General features: G+C 40.8%; 1 protein-coding gene across 1 annotated transcript in view; it reads right to left on the reverse strand.

Annotated features, from left to right (window-relative positions):
• LAMA4 (laminin subunit alpha 4) overlaps nt 1-27,210 on the reverse strand; it is a 100,971-nt gene that overhangs the window by 59,971 nt on the left and 13,790 nt on the right. Inside the window, exons 2-4 of the mRNA XM_034060496.1 lie at nt 18,012-18,113; nt 6,006-6,130; nt 1,261-1,341 (exon numbers count right to left, since the gene is read on the reverse strand). Coding sequence (XP_033916387.1) covers nt 1,261-1,341; nt 6,006-6,130; nt 18,012-18,113 — 308 coding nt within the window. The remainder of the gene's footprint in view (nt 1-1,260; nt 1,342-6,005; nt 6,131-18,011; nt 18,114-27,210) is intronic.

The following is a 27,210-nucleotide window of genomic DNA, read 5'->3' on the forward strand; positions in this document are numbered from 1 at the left end:
TCTAGGTTGACATTTTAATAACCATTAAGAAACCTCACTGACCTTTTAATTGTCTGCATTATCCTTTGTGTATAAATCTGACATTTTTGAAGAACAAAAGAATACAGCCATTGGCCTGGAAGCAAGGGTTGTTTTTTTTATTTTTGAGCCATCTGTCTAAAGAGCTTTCACTATTGCTGTCACCATGTTAGAGATGCAGAGGTAACATGCTGATGTGTTTGAATCATCTGTAAGGGCAAAAGCTTTCGGTCTTTTTTTCATCTTACCTTTTTTGCATTGATTTCTCTTTGCATCTTAAGCCTCCCCTTTTGCCCTTCTCTGTTATTTACGTTTAGTATCACTTCAGTTCAAGACTTGCCCATTAATGATAGGGGACTGAAGTCTTAAATACTTCAGGAGCTTTAAAGAAAATCATAATGAGGTGTTCAGGAAGCCATCCTGAACAGCCAGTTTGCATCAGCCGGTGTCTGAGGCATCCTGTACCCTTCAGTCTTTGTGTTAGAGCTGTTTTAATTTACTGGCCACTCAAGAAAAATTTCTAAATTGTGATCAGGCCTGACATTTGTTGAAACATTATCCATGTGTGCTCACAGCGAGCAAGATGGTGCTCTGCAAGATAGGAGAGTAAGTTATATTTGTGCTGTATTGCTCCATTTATTGGAGTACTTTGTTATTTAGAGGATATTTACTGGATATTATTTATGGGCGTAAAGGAAAGTTGCAAAGCAGCACTGGCCTATGGTTGGGTGTTTAACTTTATTGAGTTACATCTGTGAAGTACATTTAAAATTTAACAAAAAAGCTGCATCTGCTCATTAAGAATTTGATCAGATGATGGATTTTCTTCTTTGCTTTTGAAAAAATATATTTGGTAGAACCCTGCTATGTGTTTTAGCTCCATGAATAGCAAGAGGCATATATGTGGCTGTTGATTTTCCCTTCAGCTGCTGTTTCTGGTTTGTGTTTTGTATTTTGTATTTTGTTTTTTAAATTGTGTTCCTGTAAAGAAGATTACCACGTGAAGTTACACAAAGTTCTAGAACTCAATCAAAATACATCAGATGTAAATGTCTGTCTTACCCTGACACGTCTCCACGGCAAATTCTCATGGTTTTTAGTAGGGATTGAGATCCTTTAACAGACATGATTGAACCTGAGGAAAATATATGCACAAGCTTTCTCCCACATACGGGAAAATTCCTACAGAGACTTCTGGACTTCACTATTGTTGACCAGCAAGTCATCCTATTAGTTTCTTACCTTTCACAGTTGGGTCCTGCATAGTTTTCCTTGCAGACACAGCGCACACTTCCACTTTTTCTGTAACAGGAGACTGCAAAGCTGGAATTTCATTAGAATGAATAGTTAGAATAGCATGCAATGGCAAACACTTGGGAGTATTTCTTTATTACATTATGGGCATTTGCTGTCAGTGTGAACTGTGTCTCTTGGTTACTCATTGGTGAATAGGTATTCTTGGGCTCTGTATGTTATTCACATTATACCTCTGTTTTAGTCTTTTAAATTGGTGTAGAAAGCACTAATTCATATCTAGTACCATGGAGCTGTATAAGTACAGATATATATGGTCAATGAGAAAATGAACATGAGCCAGCAGTGTGCACTTACAGCCCAGAAAGCCAACCGTATTCTGGGCTGCATCAAAAGAAGCGTGACCAGCAGGTCGAAGGAGGTGATCCTGCCCCTCTACTCTGCTCTTGTGAGACCTCACTTGGAGTATTGTGTGCAGTTCTGGTGTCCTCAATATAAAAAGGACATGGAACTGTTAGAACAAGTCCAGAGGAGGGCCATGAGGATGATCAGGGGACTGGAGCACCTCCTGAATGAAGACAGGCTGAGAAAACTGGGGCTGTTCAGCCTGGAGAAGAGAAGGCTGCGTGGAGACCTCACAGCAGCCTTCCAGTATCTGAAGGGGGCCTACAGGGATGCTGGGGAGGGACTGTTCATTAGGGACTGTAGTGATAGGACAAGGGGTAATGGGTTGTAACTTAGGGCAGGTTTAGATTGGATATATGGAAGAAATTCTTTACTGTAAGGGTGGTGAGGTACTGGAATGGGTTGCCCAGGGAGGTTGTGAATGCTCCATCCCTGTCAGTGTTCAAGGCCGGGTTGGATGAAGCCTTGCATGCCATTGTTTAGTGTGAGGTGTCCCTGCCCATGGCAGGTGGTTTGGAACTAGGTGATCTTAAGGTCCTTTCCAACCCTAACTATTCCATGATTCTATATGTATAAAGTTTGCCTGCAGTGTAGTTCAGACACACTTACAGGTTTTGATACATATATTTTAGATAAGGGACTTAGGATAAGTGCTTATGTCATGCAGAAGTAATTGCACCCTGGGTCTTATTCGAAGGGGTAAAATATTGCTTATGAAAATATTGCAATGAACATTTCTAGAACTGAGATTCTTGAATTGGTGCAGCAGTTTCCTATGCAAATCTTATGGTTTTTCTCAAATCCAGTCTGGAAGTATGAAGTTGTGAGAACTGACCTCATTTGCTATAACCAAGGCTGCTTTGATATCTCTGAGTAAACTGGAACGAGTCTGGGGCCTCTTAGACCATCATGCCAAATAGTGATACTGATTGCAGTAATAGCTTGGGGTGTAATTTTCACTGCCATGATTTAAAATCATGGATTCCCTTATTTCTCATGTTTTCAGGATTTAATAAATGTTTAACTAAATATGATACCCAAGAAACAGCAGCAGCAGATGTGGAAACTGCAAATTGTATATGCTTCAAACACATGACGGACATGGCTTAAATACATATGCAAGAAAAAGGCATACAGATGTTTCCAGTTATTTTGCAATATGTGTGGGTAAATTCCTGCCAGAGCTGGAATGCGAGCAGAGTAGTGAGTGGCAGCAGTTGCCAGCTGCAGGACAGTGGTTGCTAAAATGCAGTTCCTGAGTTGTACAATGTTGGGCAGCTGTGGCCAGGTTGCATCTTTCATACAGAAGGACAAAAGGCTCAGAGCCATGGGAAAGGCAGGATCCATGCTTTTTTTCCCCTTGTTCCAGGAAGGAGCAACATTGAAAGGTGACAAGAATTCCTGCATAATTTCAGTTTCTGCCAGCATTTCTCAGCTGGTTGCAAAACCATGGTCAAATAAATCTGTGCCCGGATGTCTGTTGTCTGTATACATTTTGTATAAGCCAGAGAGAACAGAAAATGAGACTCTTCTCACAGAACTCACAAATTAACTTCTGTAAAGCTTTTGTGAGAACATATTGAGAAAATCATAACAGTTTGGCAGATTTTAGCTTCTTTTACAGAGGCTAATTCCTTCACGTAGTTGAAAAAATCACATTGTGGATTTAAGTTATGAAATAAGACTGAAGCCTTCCTTAAGTTTTATATTTTTTGTGGTCATTTGGGGAAAAAAAGTTCATATAATTCCCTAGGGTTTGAAAAGAAGTAACATCTGCTGGACTGGGAAGCAATTTCTATCCTTTTTTTATTCCAAAGAAATTATATTAGACTTTATGTGTAATGTTCAAAAGTTATTCCAAAGCTTCCCAGGATAGCAGATATGAAGATACTCTGGTCAGAAAATCTAGAGACGCACAGATGAATTCCAAGAAAAAATATGTATCTTGTGAATCAGTCAATTTACAGATTTGCTCACTTTGTCCAGCTGCTATGAATTCACAAGCTATTTCCAAAGTAAAAACAGAGTACAAAGCAACATCATTTGGATGTTCTTTATTTAAGGCTTGTAATACTTCTCTGCTTTCTGGTAGAGCTACTGTTTTGCTTTAATATAAATGGAACAGGATTAATGGAGAAACAACCAAAAAAATAAAGAAAGAACAGTTGTTCTTTCAATTTAATTGTGCAAGGCTGAATGTTACTCAATCATTACTATCTGCCTGTTCCAGCTGCAGCTGAAGGCTATGGCTGTGGTCAAGTTTCTCTCATGCGAGAAGCTGAACAGGCAATTTCTGCATGTTCTTAAAATATGGGTATGAGACAAATTGGGATCGGATATTCCTTTAACTATTGCCTTCAGGACTTTTCTGAGGGAAAACCCTGAAAAATTGAAGTGGATTTTTGCTGAGGTATTTTTGAGGGGGCTACATATTGCAGGACATGGAATATACTGAGATGGACCCACAATGATCATCAGGTTCAAGTCTTATACTGCTGCTAATGTTAAAGCATCTGCATTCAGGCTTCTTAAAACTTTTGTCCTCCTTTTCCTGTCCCACACTGCTGTCCTTTTGTGTTCAGGGCTTCCTTATCCTAGTGGTCTGGAATAAGAGAGGCATTAAACCTCTAGCAGAAGGGCTAGGGAGCATGCTGAAGCAAGGAACACCCCGTGGCCTCTGCATCCATCTCCCATAGTGCTGGCAGAGATGACAGCCTGTAGCTCAGGTCCTTGCTGGTCCCACCACACAGAGCCTGGCTGGGCTGGCTAGCTGGGTCCCTGCTGTCAGGGACACTGCTGCAGAGCCTGGTGGGCTGCAGGACTGGGCTGGGGTCTGTCTGTGTGAATGCAGACCCAGCCATGCTCTGTCAAATCGCACTGTAGGGAGGGCAGACTAGACCTTGCTTGACTGACCATGCTTAATAAAGACTGGGTCTTGTGATGTAGTGCCTCAGGTATGTGTAGCCCAGGTTGTGGTTGAGAGGACAGCTCCTTACACTAAAGTGTGACCAACAGGTGGAAGAAAAACTTCACAGTTTCTTTGCTAAGGAAAATCACCACTTCCAACTGTTGTATTTCTATTTCTGGCATTTACAGCCGCTACTGAAACTGAAGGAAGCAGTCGGCATCATCTGTGAGTTTGCTCACTCTTAAGCCTGTCTACATTTGAGCAAAGCCAGGTTCTTCCCTCGTCTCTGGAGGATTTTATCTCTAATCCAGGCAAAGCTGCAGTTTTTCAACAATAGCTGCTCCCCACCCCACAGCCCCCCTCACATGTCTGCAGCTCACTGAGGAAGCCAAGAGGTGATCTGCAAGACATTGGCCAGAGTTAGTTTGCTCTGTGGCCACTTGGAGCCCATGCCATTGAGCAGCTGAGCAAAATGCAGCTCATCCCACTTTAAGGCTGTGAGAGTAATCACATAGCAACAGTAAACAAACACAGTGAGGAAATTCCCCTTTGCTGAGAAGCCTTGCTGAAAGCAGAATGGGAAATAACACAAGTGGAGTAAGTAGCTCACTGAAAAAATAGCTTCAACCCAGAGGCAACTATTTACTAGCATCTCCTCTGTGCACTAAAGTAGAATTTGCATAGATGCCTCTCTCCCAGGGGATGGACCTCAAGCAAGAGGAAGTTGATAATTTCTTTCAGGTGCACTACCGACATGCCACTAAAGGTTTCTAGTAACTGGCCATGGTTTGTAGCTGTTTGCTTCTTCTGAAGGCACAAAGCATGTAACAGCTGGAGCTCTTTGACTTGGTCTTCTTTTCCTGTCAGGCTTCAGGGTTTCTTAACCAAAGGTAGCTGGCCATCAGCTGAAGAGGCACTGTGGCTTTCACAGGGTTCTCCAGCCCTTTCAGCTGTTACTGTACCGACCAGATCCATCTGCTGCTGACTTGCGAGAGTGCCAGGCCATGCTATTTTTCTGTGGCTGGTTTTACCCTCCAGAGATCATGGATTGATCTTTCTGTCTGTCTGACCTATGTACATCCCTGATACCATCTTCTCTGGGAACTGGTCTTTAAGGGATTCTTAAGAGTAACCAGACAGCTGAATAATCTCTGCTACATAAGAAAGGGTGGACTTGAATTTGGTCAAATATTTTCTGCTCCCTCTTGGTAAGAACTGATATGAGCACTTGAGGATATTTTGCACCTTCTAGATAAAATGATGTTTCCTTTGGTTTTGTGAGCAGCTGGTAGTCCTCTTATTTTCCCCGTTGTCAGGGACTGCAGCCCTTACCTCCTGCATCCAGGAAGGAATGCTGGCCCCACCTCGGAAAGGGGTGAAGCCAGCCCAAACCAAAGAGAAACAAAGACTCTTCACTTACTTGGCAAGTGCTGGCAGGGGACAGGGGCAGGGCTGGCAGTACGTGGGGACCCCTCTGACAACGTCACCAATAAAGCCATCCGGACACTGCTCGCAGTGCTGTCCTGTTGTGTTTCGCTGGCAGTCCTTCAATAGAACCAGAGAAAGAGCGGTAAAAGTTAAACGGAGGTGCTGCCGATGTCAGAATGAAATAATTTAGCTGAAAACCTGGCCAAGCAGAATAGGGGCAGATGCCAGACCCTGACCCTTCAAGGCACTGACAGGGGCAGCCAAACCAGCTAGCACTGCTGCAAATAAAAATACTATAAATTGTCACACTGGCTAGCTAGCAAATGTTGGCAAGGTGCGGTGCAGGCCAAAACAGATACACATGTCTTGCCAGGTGATGGAGCAGAAGCACTACTGCCTGTTGTCTGAGATGTCAGAGGTATTCAGGTGTAGCTGGCAGCCCTGTTTTGAATTGAATATGCTAGCAGAAAAGATTCCTTTCACTGAAACCAAATAAAAAAATATCTGCTGGTAAATACTATCAGCAGATTTCAGTGTAGGTACAAATTTCAGCATAGCTTCTTCTTGGACTTTGATGACTGGAGCATAGGAGGTTCCACGTTAACATCAGGAAGAACTTCTTTACTGTGAGAGTGACAGAGCACTGGAACAGGTTGCCCAGGGGGGTTGTGGAGTCTCCTACGTTGCAGATATTCAAGGCCAGCCTGGACAAGTTCCTGTGTGATGTACTCTAGGTTACCCCGCTCTTGCAGGGGGGTTGGACTAGATGATCTTTTGAGGTCCTTTCCAATCCTTGGGATTCTGTGACTGGAAAAGAGCATTGGGGAAATCTGCCTGCAAGGGGTGATACACCAGTGTCTCTGATGCTTTTTTCCTGAGATGGGTAGTGTTACAGTATGAAGGGATGTATTATTACTGCTCCTTGTTCTCAGCCTTAAAGAAGGTCCTCTTAATGGAGGGAAGAAGCAAGAGACTTTTATAAGTGGTCTTTCTATAAGATACAAGGCAACAGTGTGCAATGTCACTCACTTTATAAGCAGGTTTCATCTCCACAATTTAATGTTTATGAGGAAATATGCTTCTTTATGCTGGGGCAAATCAGCCACCAGCTCATATTGTTGGTGCTCCATGGAAGTAAATAAAGGTGTGATAATTCTTGCAGAGCATGTGTTCCAAAATATTTCATGATGCTAGGTACAAAACTGCACCTCTCAGATAATATTTTTGATTATAAAAGTCAAGATTTGCTGCAAGGAGCTCTAAATAGAATTTGCAAGTCCTGCTACAGCTTTTGGTTTACTAATAGACACACTTAGATGCCACAGATTATGTAGGCTTTTCCCTAGGCACATGTGAAGGTGGTGGGTGACTGTTGCTGAGTGCGTGAACCATGCTACTGCACACTGCAGGAATCCTGCAGACTCCTGTCCTGCTTTCCACTTCAGCAAAAGAACAAGAAGTTGTCATCAAAACCTCACAACCCTCCAAATTCTGTCTATCTATATATCTCACCAAACGAGGAGTAGGAAGGGTGCAGAAGTCCTTCTTTCTTGCAACTACGCAATGCATTTTGTGATGTTCCTAGATCAGAACTCTGCAGCTACACCACTTTGTACTGATACAGTACACATGCAAACAGCTATGAGAGGCTTGAGGCAGCAAGGGGTCAGCTCCATGGCAGAAATATGGGGAGAACTACTCTGTCAGTGCATATTAGCTGTTGTTTTGGGTTAGTATGCTTGATTCTTTCCTCTTCTGACCTACAAACAGTGGATCATGGAAACTGCAGACTGATAGATATGATTTCCATCCCTGGTAGGATGACAGTGTGTATAATAAAGAAGATCTCTGAGTACATGACTAAGCATAATCTGATTCAGGAGCTTCTGCTTCCCCAACTTGCTGTATAATGGTGCAAATAAGCAAGTGTATGAAGTGGAACCAGAAGACATATAACATACCTGGACTTTCAGAAAAGCCAACTAAGTTGTCAGGGGACTTGAAGAAATTTCATTTTATGAACTGAAAGCTGATAAAGGCTAGGAAGCAAAGGGCATGATGCAACAGTCACTTTTCAGACTGGTGAAATGTTGCTATTTGTGTCACCTAGGTGAGAAACTAGGAGAGAAACTGTTTCTGAGACCAGTTTTGTTTGGTATTCACCAGTGTCTTACAAACAGAGACCAGAAATGCTAAAGCTGCAGCTGGGAGAGAAAGGCTGGCATGGGGGGTGTTTGGATGATGTAAAATTGCTAAATTAGTGAATAAGCTGAATGCAGAACAGTAGCTCACCCAGTTCCTGTGATACAGGAGCTGAGGGACACTGGCTTGAAAAGGTGCTTCCCTACACAGAAGGTAAGAAATTTCTGCAAACTTCTTTCAGGAGCTGACAGTATTTGCAGTGACAAAAGGGGAAATTCATGGGCAACAGGTTCATAAATGGGTATTAAAAAGACTCAGGAGGTATGTGCCCTCTAACATACCCTAATTAAGCAATTGTGTATGCTAGTGGATTATGAAATGGAGACTTCAAGCCAGATTAGGTTCCCTCCCCAAACAGCATCTCCTGCTGCTGCCACTGGAGACCCAATATGGGCTGCAGGGACTTTTGGCTGAGCCCTGCCTGGGAGTTCAGAGTTGGTGCAGTTGGTGGGAAATGACAATGGAGCTGAAGTTTATTTTCCGTCAGTAATTTAATCCCATCACAGAGGTTGCTGTGCTGTCAGCAGCTGGCATTCCCTGGGATAACAGGGAACCTGGGAGTGGGATTTCAGGATCACTCACAGCAGGAGGGACCTCACCAGCATGGGGCAAGGAGCACCTTGGCCTCTGTGGTTGGAACTTCTTCAGCAGTACCAGGTTGGGGTTGGTTGAGCTCAGCTTACTAGTGCCAGTCCCTGCAGATTTGAAACTCACTTTCAACTCCAAACATGGTGTGTTCTTTGAAGAAGAGAATGAGGAGAGAGGCATTTGATCAGCAAAGCATTTATTGAGAATAGATAGTCAAGTTTCACTTGCACAGGCATTACTAAACCTGGATATTGTAACTGTGATTAAGTGGCAGAATCCTGTCCTGGCAATGCTGATAATCTGGGTTTTTTTTTGTTCGTTTTTTCCTAAGTCTGTGTCCAGATATCATCAATCTGCATTGCAAAGTTGTTATTTTAGTAAAGGATATTCACCCTTGTGAAAACACATCTGATTCTTTTTAGCCAATCTTCCTTATTTGAATTCCATTAATTCCATTCCATTCCCCAGCTAGTACTCACTAGTTTAGCTCGGACCTTTTTTGATTGTAGAAGACTTTGCTTGTCTTGCTGTATATTTTATAGTCATTGCACAGCAATTATTTATTTCTGCAAGGTTGTGTTTTGGCAAGAGATCTCCACAGCAAATGGAACATGATAAGGAAAGGAAAAAAGTGAATTTCCTTTTCCATGGATCTTTATATGAGACACTAGTAGTTGTAGAGCTGTATCTCTACACCTTTAGGTGGTTTTCCATAGTAATATTTGCTGTAAAGAAGAGAGTATAGAAAACCAGAGAGTTATTTTAACTAAAATATTCTAAAATAAGAGAATACAGAAAACTTGAACAGAGACGAGGAAGAGAAACTTGTTGAGAGCAGAGAAATTGAGGAAAAATGAGGGCAGAGGAGCAGGCAGCTGCTGGGGCTATGTCCAGATGTCACACTCCTCACTGGCCAGAGTGCACTAACCGTGAGGGTCATGGTGTGAGCCAGAAGGCCTAGAAATATAATGTGTTTTTAAACATAGCTTGCATTTGTCGTTGTTCAATGAAAAAGTTATGTTAAAGTACCACAAGAGAGAGATGAGTGTGCAGTCACTGAGTGCTCAAAGAGCAGTTCTGAGTATGAAGCACTGGCAGAGGCCTCAGGTGGGCTGCATTCAGTAGTAGCCTTCATCATACTCTTTGTGCTCTGAGCAATTCAGTTAATCTCTCGTGTCCTCAGCTCTCCAAACAGCACATGGATATTATCGGAGTAAATCTGCTAATTGGTTTCCAAAGCTCAGATACTACTGTGATAAACAGAGCAGGGCAGCAAATGATGCTCCTTAAATCTGTAGTGTTTTACATCTTCTAAACTGAAGTGCTAAAATGCTCTTTACCCTAAAGACCCTGTTAGCTGAGTACTTGAGACACTTTTGTAGTTTTTCTCTGGTTAGTGATTATGTAAAAGTGGATTTATCTTATTTAACAAGTCAGAACTCCCGTGGTTATTTAGTATTACATTTTTACAGTGATAAAAAGCTGTCCCTATATTTTATGTTCCATTAGCTTGCATTTCCAACAAGATTGCTGACATCAATAAGCCTGGGAGACACCTTTGAAGGCAGGGAGGACACCCTTCCTGAAGCTCATGGGTGAATCTCAGCACTGGGTGGCACTGAATTGGTAGTACAATAAAAGTGTTTTGCTTTTAAATGGATCACTTTTGACAGAGAAATAATGAGGAATTTAAAAATGAAATTCCATTTGTGGTGACTTTTTGTGAAACCGGATTTTAAATAAGCATCTTGCTGTGAGAATTTCAAGGGCTATTCTTGGTCCTGGTATTCATACATGTGTTAGAATGAAAGGCATCATTTATGGTTGATGTTATAAATCGGACTATGTTGGCATTGCTCACATCCTTCACTGCCTCAGTGGTTCATTCAAATGTATTCACAAAATTTTAGAAATATGTTTACTGACACTGGTATCTACTTTCTCAAATAAAGAAATGCAGTCTGTAGTTTTTGTTTTGGTTTCCTTTGAAAAACAAGGAATACTGAAGTAAAAATCTCTAGAAAATATGGAGTGACATCAAAAACAGAAAATTGCTTTCTGTCTTTGTACAGAACAGAATGAGACGTGGTAAAGGTCACTGAAACAGGTACAACTATTCAGCTAGAAGTATCACAACTAGGCTTTATAATACTCTGCTTTTTGTAAACTGTTTCAAATTACAGTAAGTTAAAATTATAAGATCAATGCTTTCCATATGCCCATGTTAATATAACCTTTATTTTCATAAAGAAACAATCAATGGACATGTCAGCTTCAGAGGAAGCAATTGAATATAATAGCAGCCTGGATTCTATATGAATCTGCAGTATATAATTATTCATCCATTGGTACATCAGCAGCAGCTTGTCAAATGACAGAGTGACTGGAGTGTATTTTCCTGTGTTAGAAAATGCGTTACTGGTCTTACTACTTGTTTCTCACTGAGTCATATCAATCAGGATGAGCATTTCTACCTGGACCTTACTGTAGCTATACTTTACACACATGAAAAGCACAGGAAAAGGTGCTGTGGGGGGGTTTACTTGAAAATGATTGTCAGCATTGAGCTCATGAACTTCTCTGCTTGGAAAAATAAAGTTGGAATCGCTGTTCTGAGACCACATAGCACTTCATGTGATGCAGTTCTGCTCAGTAAATACACTTGTGCAAAAATAATAATGAAAAGTTTGTCAATTCTCGTGAGGTAGTGATACTAGGACAAGTTTACCAGTGCCAGACAAACATACTTTTCCATGAATGAATGTAACTGAAAATCTGAGAGGTGGGAATCTGACCTACCTTAATTTAGAATCCTGAACTTTAAGAGAGCTCCTTCTGATGGTCTTCAAAAGCACCAGCTTCATTACAAGTGCCATTTAGGCAGTTCTAGGGAAACTGTTTCATCAGATGACTAACAGTACCCTCTAAAAGTAAAAAACCCCAGGACCTGCCACAGTGTGGTGCAGAACACCTGTGTTAGACACCTACTGCTGGATGGTATGCAGACTCTCCGGGGCCAACCAAAAGTTAATACTCATCACTGCTTCTGGCGAAGTTAGTACAACAAAATGAAAACCCCAAACCCTAGGGTCTTAAATATTATCTGTGAAATCTGGAAGTGTCCTCAAGCCCTGGTTAGGAATTCTGAATATCAATTTTCAGATGAAAACAGTCATTGTTACAACATAGCAGGAACCGCTGGGTTTTGCTTTGGGTTTGTCTTATTTCGTTTCTCACTTCTTGTTCTTCAGAGAGAAGAGCAGCTGTTACTGCAGAAAGATTACACAAGTCTACATACATTACATAGGTAAAGAGACGCAAGTGGTTTACATTGCTGTGCAGTCTGTCTGTATTGCTGGGCCAGTGGAGGTTGGTTTGAGGCATAATATCAGGATGTAGACTTAGATTTCCCCAAATTTGGGAGATGCTGGTTACAGAGCTACATAGCATGCCAGAGCTCATTGCTGCCAAAATAATAACAGTAAAAAGAGTACTTCAGCATCATGGAATAAAAGCCAGGAGATGTACATGTTTTATGTTTTTCATCTCTGTGATTTATGATTTCAGAGATGCAATGTTAATTTTCAGAATTTCTTATGGAAGAAGGAGATGAGGCACTAAAAGAAAACACTAATCAGTGTGCAACTTTTACTAAAGTAAAGACAACTGTCAACCTTAAATAATGAGGATAGGAACAAAACTTGATTCCTGATGCAGTTTGGGTCAACATACCCCCTCCGTTTGTGTCAAAGTTTTGGTTTGTAGAATTTGTCCTGTATTAATAAGCGAAGTGGGAGCTGATGTCTTGCCAAAGCAACCTGGCCCTCTACTTTCTCAATCCATCACTTAGCTAACTGTGGGAAATGCAGCTGAGCAGGCATGAGAGCCACAGCAGCCCTTCCTCGCAGCCTTGGTCAGAATTCCTACGTGCCTCTTACAGAGGCTGCATGGGGAATGGAAACAAAATTAGGGGTCAGGGTTGCAAGTTTTCAACAGCAAACCAGTTACAACAACAAATATTAAGTTTAAGCATAAATAAGAGGGAGGAAAATGTCTGTATCTGAGAAAATGAGTCTATTAAAAGAAGCAATGCTTCTGACAATTGCTGCATGCTAAAAGCTGTGGACAAGGCTTGCCTTTCAGCAGCAGATTGTTGTAGTTCTGGTTAGCTTTCTAACCTATAGATAGATGTAGTCCATTTTATAGAAAGAAACTGTGAGCTGTAAGCGTCAAGCCTGAAGTACCTAATAAGCTGGCAAGTTATGTTAGCTCCTTGCTGCTTTTTTGCTCGTGCTTGATGGATGGTTGTAGATCTACTGGCGACTCTCCAACCTGCCTTGGCAGTCATGTGGAACATATTATCCTCTTGGGCAGAACTGCCAAATCCATTCCAACCTTTCCACTCAGCCGTAAACCCAAATGTTTCAACACAAATCACTTGTGTTACAATACTCTCTATTGTAAAAAAAATCCATAAAAGGCTGGGAAGGATACCAGTGAATTTATCCTCTCCACTGTTATGATGCTTTGGTCTTTCTTCTTCCCAAAAGGCTTTATTTATTTATTTAATTATTTATGAGTAGTCTTTGGATGTCTTATAGAATCATAGAATAGTTAGGGTTGGAAAGGACCTTAGGACCATCTAGTTCCAACCCCCCTGCCATGGGCAGGGACACCTCACATTAAACCATGCTACACAAAGCTTTGTCCAACCTGGCCTTGAGCACTGCCAGGGATGGAGCATTCACAACCTCCCTGGGAAACCCATTCCAGTACCTCACCATCCTAACGGTAAAGAATTTCTTCCTTATATTCAAACTAAACCTCCCCAGTTTAAGTTTGAACCCCTTACCCCTTGTCCTGTCACTACAGTCCCTAATGAAGAGTCCCTCCCCTGCATCTCTATAGGCCCCCTTCAGCTACTGGAATACACATACTGATCAGATGTACGGGACTGTGATAACAAAGCACTTAGGGACTTAGGTATGCACCAACAAATTTACCCTTCACCTTCTGCTGTAGTGCTTTTTCAGGATTACTTGTCTGGGTGTATGTGTTTTCATGCATTTATGAAGTTCTAACCTCCATTAACATTAGAAACCTCAGAAAAGACACTGATAACTCAGCCTAACAAAATTTTTTTCTGGATAGCCAGCTTTTTAAAATCCTTTAAAATCCTTTCAACCTTTCAATCCAGTTTACAGCCATTGCCATAGTAATATTGCAGCCACCTCAAGCAACTTACTTTTCTAGTGTATGCAATAATTTTTTTTTAGTATGTAAAAGCCCTGCCCATTGTGCTAGTTGCATATGATATGAGGGCTCATTGTTTTAGACAAGATGTTTCACTTTCATATGCCACTTGTTTCAGAGTTGGCCATATCAGCTTAGTATCGATTCTAATCAGCCAACAAGTCATTTGAAGCCTACTCCCATGTCTGAATTTTCAAATATTGAACCCTCAGTGGAGGTGCTGTAAAGAACTAGCTCAGCTGTAGGGTGCTGGATGGGTAGAGCCTGGTGTATGGTGAAGGAAGCAAAACATTCCCTTAATTTTTTCATGTCTTCATGTGTTATTAGGGGCAAAATAAGACAGGCTTTATGCAGGAGAAATGGACATCACTCTGTCTGCAGATTGCCAGCTGCAACTGTTACAGTTTAACCTAATTAACGCCGCATATACTTAGCAAGTTTCCAAAATCAAGGCCCTGCAAGTGACCTTTCTTTTCTTCTCTTAACTAGGATTGAGAAAGTTGCATTAAAAGTCCGAAGTCTGAAATCTGTACAAAGAATTGGCGTTTCTTCCTCTACTAGCATTATATGCATCACAAGATAGTGTCTTTGAAATTAAGCATTATTTGACATCTTTATTGTATTATATCATAAATTGAGTTTACATTGTCCTGGGTGTTCTTCTAACACTAGGGTGATTTTCTCTACTAAGAAAAATGGACCTAGCGGCTCCTCAGTTTTAATCATAGGACCACATGATTAATTTCTGCCCCAGTTTTATGTGGACATCTATGCAAGAAAGGCTCTGTCTGCAATTTATTCTGTCTGGTTACCCAATGAGATTGTTGATGCATTAATTGTGTCATTCAATAAGCTTTTAAAGACCTGTGAATCTGATTTACAGTCTGTGAATAAGCTGAGAAAAGTTTTGATACAGAACCAGAAGATAGATACTTATGTCAGCAGAAATTAAAGATGTGAGTACTTTACCCTAAAGCATCGTTAATAGGGGTTTAATTTTATTTGATTTCAAATTCAGGGCAGAGGCCAATGAAAGTTTCATTAATTTGTATGCTGCGGGAACTACATTTGCCAAATTGATTTGGGAGATTTGCATAATATGATGGTCTTAGAGCACTGTATGGAGTCGGACCCTTATTTTCATCTCTTCTGAAGTAGAGTACTTTCTCATTTTCATACTGCCTTATTCATTTATTCAGTTCTTATAGCTTAGTTATTACTTAAACTATAAAGAATAATTGTCTACCAACTGAACACAATGTTGTTATTACTTTTATGTTGTCTTCCTTCATTGTTAGAAGATTTGACTTAAAAAATATTCTTTTCCCCCCATGTTTAAATTATTGCATAGTGTGAATAAACATGCAAACATAGACACTTTTAACTTGGGGAACATCAGTTCTTCTAAAGGTCTTTTGCTAAACACATTCTATGACATCTGTGAGTCATGATTAGCATAACGTGGTGTCAGTGGAGAGTCCATAAGTGATAAAGCACTGTTGCATCTCAGAAGCAGAGAGACAGCAGGTCTATACTGATTGAAACAGAGGATGACAACAATAATATGGTATTAATATAGATTTTTTTTTGTTTTAACAACCTACTAAAAACTAACTGAATGCAGGAAGTCTTATGTCTTACTGTCAGGTGTGGTGGTTACCACTGCAGGAACTGTTGGAGTAATTTGCCTAAAAATGTGAGGACAGAGAAAATAATGAGCTGATATCCTATGGTCCCATCCCATTGCAAACTCCCAGCCATGTAGGTGCCTACTCCTTCTTGTCCCAGCATCAGCCACAGTAGGCTTTGCCCAGTTCCGTTCCTGTGCTTCTTAAGGAAGGCTGCTTTTGTCCACTGATTCTAATGCAAATCATGTTATCAAACGTCAAGTCTCCTTTTCTGAACTTATTTGCATTCATTCATCTAACATGCTGCTTCCTGCTGTAATTCAAGTTACATCTTTCTTTCCCTAAGATTTTCTCCTCCAAGGCTTTCTCAGTCACATTTTGCAGTTTACCAATTTCATCCGTCTTCCAATGAAAAATTCCAAATGCCCAGTAAAGTCCTGTTACTGCAGTAGCCATGGACATCTCTGGTTCTGTTGTATGCTATCAAACCTTCAAAATCCCTTTTCATTCTTCTCTTTCTTTGCACCAGCCGCTTTCCCTTTTTCTTTCACTCTTATTTCACTTAGGTCTTTTGACTCTTTATTCAGAAGTAAATGGCCTGAGTTTAATAGCTTAGTGAGTCATTGAGATAAGACATCAAACGGCTTATTTGAACTCAAGAAGTAAACTAGGGTTTAGCTCTTAGTTTTGTTCTTTACTACCTGGCTGGTTCTGAGGATTTAGTACTCTGCAGAAACATCAGCCAGTCACATATACTTTCGGATTATTTCCTGCTGATACAGCAACTTTGATTTTGTTGGGGGTTTTGTGTTTGGTTTTTTTTCCCCCTTACCATTTGGCTTATTTTTGTAGAAGATAGGAAACAAATCTTCTGTTGTGTTTGTAAACTGAGGATATAGGCACCTCCTACCTCATATATTCTACTTCAGAAAATCTGTGGTCACCAGAGTCCTCAGAAGCAGACATTTGTCAAGCTCTCTCTCTTGTTCCTAAGTCTTCCCTTGGAAATTTTCTCTTGGCATGTTTGTCACTGAAGACTAAGGGGACAATCATCCCATGAGCAAAAGTCTTGTGTATGTGAAAGAGAATAGCTGGCAATGGCTGGTAGTGTAGAACCACTTTTAGAAATTTAATATAAAAATACTAAGCCAATATGTGTTCTGCAGAAACCATCCTAAGCACACTACACTGACCAAGCCACAATAATAACTGGCTGAACAGCTGCACTGTCTTCCTCCCACAGAAATAAAAATGGTAGGAAACATGCCATGGAGCATGACTCTGTGTATTTGTGTTACTGAAAACTTGATAGAGGCTGCAATGATGCAAAGTATGTGAATATTATCAGGCCATTTTATGAATAGGCAAACTGAGGGCAAAGGTTTATGATTTGTCAAAAGTAACACATGGCAGAGCAAGGAGCTCTGAGTTCTACTCCTGCTTTATAAACCTGTAAAGGACACATAAGTACCTAGCTCTTGCTATGTGGATTAGAAACATTACACTATCAACTTCCATCCTTTTTTTAGTGCATTATTGCTCTGATTACCAACTAGTAATTGTGATTAATTTTGCTGGGCTGGTGTTCGCTCTGTAGCTACAAGTGATCAGCTACTAATACTAACTCATAAGTTTTCTATATGAGCTGATACTGAGTCTGAGCATATGGGAAATTGTAATACTATCTTGGAGTTCAATATGCTCTTCCCTTGGTGTATTATTTCAACCTTCCCATGTGGTTTCTTTGCAGCAGAAGGCTGCCATGCAGCAGAATTACTATGGATAATGCATTTCTATACAGTCATTCACCATTGCAAACTGTTTATATGATACACAGCACTGTATTCATAAAGAGGAGAATGAAATGTGTTTTAATTTATATATTATTTCTTCAGAGGTATACAAAACTTTTTCCATATTTCTAATGGACTAAAAGTTTTCCCCAGCATACTGACCCTCACAAATATTGCATGCAGGAAATGTTTTGAATCTACAGAGATAATTTAAGTAAGTGAGAAAGAAATTTGGCCAGGATAATCTTATTAATGTATTGATCTTGGCCCTACTTATGATTGCACTTCAGCAAAAAGCCCCTATGGTACAGACAGTGCTTTTGTTGTGTATTGAAACTGAGCACTGATGTTAATAGAAGAGTCAGACCCTGGTTTCTTGGGTTTGCCTGGGAATTATTTCCTTCATGTAAAGCCTCACGCAAGAGTGAAAGAAGGTGAAAGGGTTCATGTTATCATTAAAAAAAAAAAAAAAGGAAAAAGAAAAATATATTGTAATTCAGTGAGGGACCAGCGGAGAAGACAAGAACTCCTTACCACACAGATTCCAGATCCATCAAGGCATCTGTTTGCATTACCATTACAGTCGCAAGGAGAGCATTTTCCTGAGCTGGTGCGGTAAAATCCTTCTTGGCATTCCTGCAATGAGAAAATAAAAATAAAGTATTTCCTATGCATATATACTGGGGAGTTAGGTTTGGCTGAGAGGCAGGGGAAAGCAAGACTTACAACAGTCAGGTCTCCCCAGAGCACAGTGCACAACCTCATCATAGCAGACCACACACACACATGCTGCTGAACTTGAATCTGTTCTTTCATTCCCTGCCCTTGTGCTTGTTTTTTCCCTATGGTATTTAAGCTGTCAACATTCCTACCTGTGTCCTGCCTCTGGCCTGCAGTGGGTGCCTGTCTGCAGGTGAGGACCTGGTTTTAATTATTAATGCATTTTGTACTAGAGGATAAGTTAACTAGAAGTGATGATCCTTATTCAGTAAAGAAAATGTATTTATAGGAAGATAATAGACTTTCTAAAAAAATAAAAGCTTTATAAAATTTACATCAAAGCTTTGATGAGCTTTGGATGAAGAGCCTAGAGGAAGGAGAAACATATATGCAATCTCACCCACTTACTTGTTATGTCACATGAGAAATGATTGAACTGTTGTGTCTCTCAGGGACTGTTTGTTTCTTGGAATGACAACAGGCACATCTCACCAGCCTCACAACCAGCCAGCCAGCCAGCTAGCCAGCCAGCCACACTTTGATAACCTCTCACAACAGCCAGCCAGCTTCCATTCAGAAGAGCATTTTCTTGTTATTTCTTAAATGTGTGGCTTTGCCTGGTGTATATAGTTTAATACTTTTGACGATTTAAAGAGCTTATTGAAATTAAACAAAATATTGTAATTATTTATGTCACCTTTTTAATACTGTCAGAGCAATAATATAAGGAATCAGAAACACAAACAAAGCTATTAATATGCCCCTCTACAACTGGAAAATAAAAAGAAAATAAAAGAGGATGGCTTTTGTTTGATACGTTTGTGTAAATTCTTGTCCTCCACTGAGGAATTTCCACCTTACTATTCAAAGCTGCAAGACACGCACAAGTTGACCTCAGGAGCAACCTGTTACTCAGTCAGCACATGCTCACCCTATGCTCTCTCCGTGTATCCCATGTGTTATGCTAGATCCATGCAGATTCATGGATTTTTGGATCCTAAATCTCTTACCATGCTTAATTCTTGAAATGTTGTCACAGAGCTGCTGTGAAGGCTGTAGCATGTCATATCTTCAGAAACTGTGTACCCTACCCTGCTCCTGCTGGCATTTACAAATGCTGTCCCTGAGGTGGCTGCCAGACCCTGAGATACAGCAGGCTGCCTCTACAGCACTTTATGTATTCTGTTGCTCTTGAGGACACTTATCTTTGCAAAAAGTGGGAGAAGTGAAACTCAGGAGAATCAGAAAAGTATGATCCTTCTTGCTTTTTTATGAGCTATGAGGCTTCTTATTATATTGTACTGATCAAATTAGGGTTAGATTTCCTTTATATCTACCTCTTTCTCATTTTCCTGGGTTGCCCTGAAATAAAGGGTGATTTCTTTTTTGCACTGAGATAATCGTTGTTTCCTGTACCTACTGTAAGCTATGACATGAACAGCAGTTCTACAATATCAAATGCATCACCATACAGTAATACCTCCACTAGCTGCAAAAACTAGTCTGAGTAGTACTGCTAAATAGCCCTCCTGATACTGTGGCTATTTAACCCTGGCTCAGTGCTATGTCCATACTGTTTCTGGGACTTGAACTTGCACATCTGCACAGTTCTGTAGTTATAGCTGTGGAGCCCAGGGTAGCAAAAGCCAGCAATCCTGAGATTCATCTGCATGTTAGCTTCCATTCTCAAGGGTGGGTACATACTTCCATTCATCCAGATAAGCTGGTTGTTTAGAAAACAGTGTATCTTAAGAGATGAGTGACAACAAGCTTTAAAAATGAGGTTTACAAATGAATCATCAATCAAATCTTATCCTAGAGATCTCTGAGAAGCTGAGATGAACATAAATGGAAATCTCAGTTGTCTTTACCATTCTTATACACAATATTTTATTTGTTTGCTTTGGAAACATTTTCTTAGATAACAGCTCCTAGGAGGAAAAGCCTTCATACCATAGACACTTTGGGACAGTAGAAATACTGTCTATTCGTACTGCTTATTTCTTTCAGTTTAGTCTTAACACCGAGCTGTAGGACTGGCCTCCACCAGGCTAAGGATTTCAGCTGAATGATTATGCCACATGCAGTGGAAGAGAGATAGTTTCTAAATTGAAAACAGATTCTTATCCCAGTGTCTGTCTTGGCAATATTTCTCCTCACCCATGCAGATCTAAGGCATGTGATATTCTCTGATGCCCCTCAGTTTGTGGGTGGTCGTAGCTGCTCCATTAGTGTCTGCTCAAAAGCTTCCTTGTTTTTTTTCAGGTCTAAGCAGAATTACTTTTTACTTAATGGCCGTGAATATGAACAGTGAAAATGAGTGTGTGTAAAGTTGTCTATGTAAGTCCTTCAGTCAGTCATAAAGATCATCACCTTCATATTTCAGCTAAGGGTAAGCCTGCATTGTAGCCATGAGCGATCTTTCATCTAGTCCACTCACCCAACAGTAACAGATTAGGTGCAGGTCAGTGCATCTTCACTGGTACCAACTGTATGGGCAGCATTGTACTGTATTTGCTGAAGTCCACTGGAAACCAGTTTAACCCCTATCTAAGCAGACATACTTCTCAGTTCCTCAAAATATCTACCTTAGTTTTGGGTGCCTCTGCTATTCTTGCTTTCAGAGCCCCTCTTGAAAATGAGATACAGGATCCTAAGAAACCTAGGTATCATTTGGCAACATTTTTCTCCGCTCATTATTCAATTCATCACAAAAAATCAGAAGGTGCTGATGCTCACTATTTTGATACAGTATTTTAAACTATGAGTTACATCAGTTTAAAGCAGAAATGAGGTATTGACAAACAATGCTATGATGGAAGTGGGGATGAGGGGAAAATGGGATACAGATTGTTTGTTTTGGGTTCAGAAATCTTCTCAGGCATTCTCAATTATTCTGATATATTTTTGTTGCTCCTTGCCCTACTAGTGATAATGGAGTGCTCAGTTAGTTGTTCCAGGGCATGAGCCAACATTGTATTTATAAAAAGAAGTGTGAGAGTGTTGAGCTAATTGAGGGATTCAAATGGCTGAATGTTCTGGGAGCACAAAATAATTGCACACAAAGCACAAACAGGTCTGGAACAAAATGGAAATACCCTCCCTGAAAAATCGTTATGTAGGCAATTGAGTGAGGAACATTTCCGTCCACTGTCTGTTTCTGAATGGTGAAGACAATTAGTAGGCCAAAATGTTAGGTCTGCATTAGCAATTATGTCTTCACAGTTACTAGACTTTTTTTTGCCCAAGGGACAGTGTTTGTTCCAGTTCAATCTGAAAAGTCCAATCTAATGTGAATCTTGCTGAGCTCTTGAAAATCTTTTATGTCCATGGTACGTTTCCCTCCCCCCCCTTACATCTGTATTTAATTATTGCATTACTTCAAAACAAGAACCAGCTGCAGTGCTGAAACCACTGTGGAGCCTGTAGTCAAATTCTGTTTCTTCAGACCCTTCTGCTGGTATGGATGCAAGATGGGACTGAGGATGGAAGACGATTCACATTGAATATGAGTTTACTCCCATATTACATTCAAGCAGTTCCACCAGTTTCATTACAGCTGCTCCTGATCTGCATCTGCATAACTGAGGACAGAATCAGATCCCCATTCCTCCCCTGCCACCAGCTAACAATAATGGTGCAGCCATCCCAGGGTAGGTATGTTTGCTTTTCCCAAAAGAAGAGTGCTGTGCTAGTAACATGCATAGAGTGTTGTCTGTGATTGTATCTGCCTCAATCAACTGAAGAAAGACAAAGCATGGTTTCAGGTCCTGTCTTTTGATCATCCACACTGACTGATGGTTCATTTTCTGCCTTTATTTTGCTCTTTGACAGATCATGATTTTTCTGACAATGTCCAGGCATGGCTGAGAGCATACCCTCTATTAGGATGTGTTCCCACAAAGCAGTCTGCATAGAGCTGCTATTTGCTGGGCAAACAAGGAGAGAACTTCAGCATGTGGACCTGGGCTGTGTTATGTTACTTGCTTAGAAGGTCCCCACTCTGCTTTATTCAGTAATTCAGATGTAGCCATGGACTCTCTGATCTAATGGTAAGAAAACATAGCGTGTTTCTTTAGTTAGTACTGGAACTTGTGACTTTCCTGTGAATATATGAACCCACAAAGGGTCTCTTTCTTTCATAATAAAAGACTCCCTTGGATCCACACCAGTGTTTATTATTTCCAGAGTTTTCTCTTGAGTGCTGGGGTACATGAAGGGATGTGGGTTCAGAGTTAACTGATCTACACTAAGACATTTCAGCCTTTGTTACATTCATTATACTCATGCCTGCCAGTCTTGGGCCAGGAAACTCATTACATTTGATCTAAAACAAACACAGAAGAAAAAGATGGCGCTTGCCTCCAGGACCGTTGCAAAAGAGGAGACAGCTGGTGCATTTGGGGAACTGAATCTGAAGAACATCACTCAAAGTAGCAGCCATAGCACATAAACTGCCAAGTCACTGACAGGTTTACTGTCAGCTGAGACTTGGTTGTAGCTGGTCAACAGTGTTATGCTCTTTGCTGCTAGAGACAGAACCAAAAGATGTACTTCCTTCCAGGTAGGATCCTTACTGGGCTAGCATGGATGTTCAGACATGAGAGCAAAGATCAAACGTCATGACATCACTTAGCAGATTCTCACTTCAAAGATCTGTTTGGGGTAGTAAAAGTGATTGCTGCCCAGGCAGAGTTTAATCCTATAAACTCATAGACTTGAAGTAAAATTAAAATAATCTAAATTAACCTAATAGCTCAAACCTACCTGCAAAAATACAAACAAGTTCTATCCCATAGCATAAACAGCAGTATTTAAAAGGGTGATTTTTGATGTGAAGGGGCAAAAGTTTTTGTAGTTTCTGACAGCCCTCCCCCGCAACTTCTTAATATACATAGAGGTTAGATTGATGACTGTAGCGTAATTTATGGCATGCTACTCAAGTCATAGTAACTGTTCCTGATAATGCTCTTTTAGCCTTCAGTGGAAGAGAACTAAATTATTTCTCATTACCTGTCATCTGGTGATGGTGGAGAATATACATAGATAATTACCTCTGGCTAAGATGACATATGGCAGCTTATTCACCTGCTTTATCTTAATGGGGTAGGGAGTTCATTGGACATGTCATTTCACTTTGAAAGGGTTTTTGTGCATTCAAGTTTCCAGTTTTCTGCAGTTTGATCTGTTCTGTAAAGGTCCTAAAAGTATTGCCAGAAGACATATGCTTAAGGGAGTCTTAGTATGAGAACTGTGAAGCCTGGTGTGACAGGCTACCTCTCAATAGAAACATCTATGGAGAACCGTGACATGTATTGTGAATTACTTGCATAATAATATTTATCACTTGACATAGGTTGATCAAGAGTTTCAGAACCCTCAGAAATCCTCACTGTCTCTTATGGAGTATAAGAAGAAAATAAAGAAAACACTATTTGAACATTATCAAGCTTTGCTTTAGAGTCCAAGGAACAGAAATTTGAAAAACATTGCTTCTCTGATATAACAGGCATCATATTAGCCATAGATACCTGTAAAAGTAGGATGCATGAATATATAAAGACCAAGTTTTTAATGCATTGATAAAAAAAGAAAAAAGAAATCATACAAATTGAGTGGAGCAATGCCTCTTCTGACAGCTTTGCAATAAGGTGTGATGAGTTTCTGGAAGGAATGGCTTAGCCAAACACAATTTTAGGGCTCAACAGAATACTAATTCCCTGAAACTCTCCATCCTTTACTATACAGGCTTGTGTGAATACTCTAAACATCCTCCACTCACTTTAAAATGCTTGTGTCTAAAAGAGAGACCAATCCTCTCAAAGTGCATGGCATTGCCATGGAAACAACAGCCCTCTGCTTCTTGAGGACTTTTCCAACCTAAACATGTTTGCTTCTGTTTATTTTTCTTTTAATGAGCAGTATATGGAATTGGCAGCCACAGTTCTGAGCCCTTTTTAGAGATTGTTTGCTTAAGGCCAACTTGAGATAAATAGCCTAGTGCCCTTCCTAAAAATAAAGACATTTTACTGCTTGACTATCTCCCAGTACTTTCATTTATATAATTATTTATTGGAAGTCAGAACATCAAAGAAAAAAATCTGACAGATCAGTCCTCTACTGTACATTTGATGCTATTTCAGTTTCTCTGGTTTCCTTAGAATAGGTAAGGCTCTTTTCTGAAGAGATTCCTGGTCCCTATCAGCTACAGTGCTGTCATCACTTCCAGAAGTACTCAATCCACAGGCAAGTGCTCACAGAAAGTATGCTGAATTCTCATCATCTGGCATGTATGTGTGTCAGCCACGATGACATTGCCAGGCTGAACCCCATAAGACCTCCATGCCCAGGTGCAGTGCTGTGCTAACACAGCTGTAGTCGTGCTAGCGCGGGGCATCCTGGCCCACAGCCTCCACAGCTGGGCTGTGGGACTGTGTGTGTAAGAAGCCCAAACCACAACAGGCTGGGAGTCATCAGTATGGAGACATCCATATGGGGAGAAGCCAGCTGGACACCCTTTGTATGGTTTTGTTCCTTCTATACTAAAATGCACCTAAAGTAGGTCAGCTGCGCCTGTTGTTTTTTCTGACCGCAAAGGGGGACTTGGAGGGCTAGCTTGTGTGTAGGTGCCTATACTGCATACAAAGTCCGGGACACGAAACCTATTGCACATGTCAGATGTGCTGTGTGGAAATGTCCAGGTTATGACTGCTATGCTCCAGATCTGGCCCAACTGCTGGACAACCTGTACTTCCAGAGAAGTGCAAAGGCTCCTGACAGCCTGTTCTACCAGTCAGTACCTTCATGTAGAGAAAGTGGGTGCATCTGATGGAAACCGTGATGTCTGACAGGCCCTAGTAATTCTCTTTCTACATTTGAGTTAGGCTGGTTCTGGCTTAACTCAACATGATCACGGGATGTTTCCTGTTGTCTGGATAATGGCTCCTCTGATATTTACAAGCATTTCTCCAAGGGAAGTCTATTATATCACTCTGCAATGGTGCCACCTTCCCCTCTGAACACTTGTGCATTCAAAAATCTGCAAACAGAATCTTTTCGGGCCATCTCTGAGATATGTTGTTTTGGATTTTTTATTGCATTTTTGCTGTTAGCAGCTCAGTCCTGCTTTAACTTGATGGCTTTTGACAGCATAGAAAATATTTGAAAAGAAGTCGCTAAGAAATTATTACTAAGACATTATGGTCATTCAAAATACTTGGTGTTCATTGCAGCAAGGCTAACACATGTCTGTGAGATATCCCATTCAACAGAGAGAAAAATTGATCCCTGCCATCATGTTAATGCTCCCATGTTTTTCCTGGTTCAGGTTGGGGTTAAGTACTGTAGATATAGCTCGGAAGAAGAGCTCTGATGCTGTGAGTGGCTCTGACAATCTCCAGAGCTGGTGACCAAAGTAAAACTCCCAAGATAACGATGCAACAAAGCTCTAGCACAGAACAGAGCATGACCCCATTCTAAGGACACTTTCTGGTTCTCTCCAGGTGTGCTTTTTGCTGCACTAAAAATACTGCTTTTGACTCCATGGACACCCTAGCTTAAAAGCACTCTGGAAGGCACAAATTGTTATGGCTTATCATGTCTGGAAATCATTGACTACAGAACAATCTTCTTTACCTTAGACAGATATATGTGTCTACTGGTGTTTCAGTCAGCAAGAAAGTACTGAAGGCACCACTGTAACTTCTACATCTGCTTTTCAGCTCAGGGCATAAATGACTTCCAGTGCTTTTAAACATGGACTTTTAAAGTCCAGACTACCAGTTGTAGGCTGATGGACATTTGACCATTTCTTGCTCCCTGGGAACAAAACAAGACATTTGAAATCCCTCAGGTCATATACATGTTATTCATAAGCATATACACAAGGATTTAGCTTTTCTTCAGTCTGTTGGGAAACTTCTGCAAACAAAAATAGCTACAATAACACCGCACCCCACTGTCCTGACCATCCTGACTTTGGTAACCTGCAGGAGAAACCTTTCTCCATTTGTTGCCAAAGCATAAAATCCAGTGGATGTACCATATGCACTGTATACAACCTTACTTCTATGCTGGACCATGCTACTGGTGTGCAGCACACTTAGGAGCCCTGGGGTCTTTGCCTTGTTACACAGACACCACATACTTTACTGACCATGGAAAAGATGCTTAACTGCTGGAGGTTAAATTTTGGCTTGAGTATTCAGTATGGGTAGCATTTAGGAGTATCTGTGACTGCAAGTGTGTGTACTTGGAAATGGACAAGGGTTAAGTGGGGGGAGAGTATGTAGCTGTATTTTCTCTTCAGGACCCTGGTGCTGACTCAGCCATACTGGTTGCTGACTTGGTCCCAGAGCACTGGGTGGACTTTCACATTCACTAGAAAACCTATGAACTGCACTTGCTGTGTCAGGTAAGAGATCAGAAAACCTGCATGCATTTTCCCCTTTTCTGAATGCATAGACAGCTGCAGGCTCATCAGAGATTTATTTTACCAGACTGACAGCGTATTTACTAATTAATGCTCTGGTTTGCATCATCTATGTGAACATGCCTTTAAGTTATGGAGATGGAGCCCTGTTTCTGGCAGTGGATGAGCTGCCAAAAGCTTTTATCCCCATCCAGGCAATGTGATGGTGCAGTGTACTTCACACCTAGACTTTTCCATTTTTGTGTGTGGCGACAGCTCACCAGCTATTGCTGAAAGCAGTTTTGTACCAAATATTGACTACAGCTGAGAAACACTGTTAAGTAAGTTTTGGGATTAAATTAACTGAAAAAAGTTTGAACTATTCTGGTTTTGTCTGTACCCAGAAGAGAATATGTATTTTACAGGTACATGTACGATATCTAAGCAGTGCGCATCAGTATGTAATCTGCCTTTCCTATTTGGCCTAGCTAACCATGAAACGCTGTCTTCCCACACTTCATAACTAGGAGATAACGAATCACTGAGCCCAGCATTAGATGCTGCCAGATACCTCTGTATGATCAGACTCCTGATTCCTGTTTT

The sequence above is a fragment of the Melopsittacus undulatus genome, chromosome 3 (genome assembly GCF_012275295.1).
Source record: "Melopsittacus undulatus isolate bMelUnd1 chromosome 3, bMelUnd1.mat.Z, whole genome shotgun sequence".
Taxonomy (NCBI): Eukaryota; Metazoa; Chordata; class Aves; order Psittaciformes; family Psittaculidae; genus Melopsittacus; species Melopsittacus undulatus.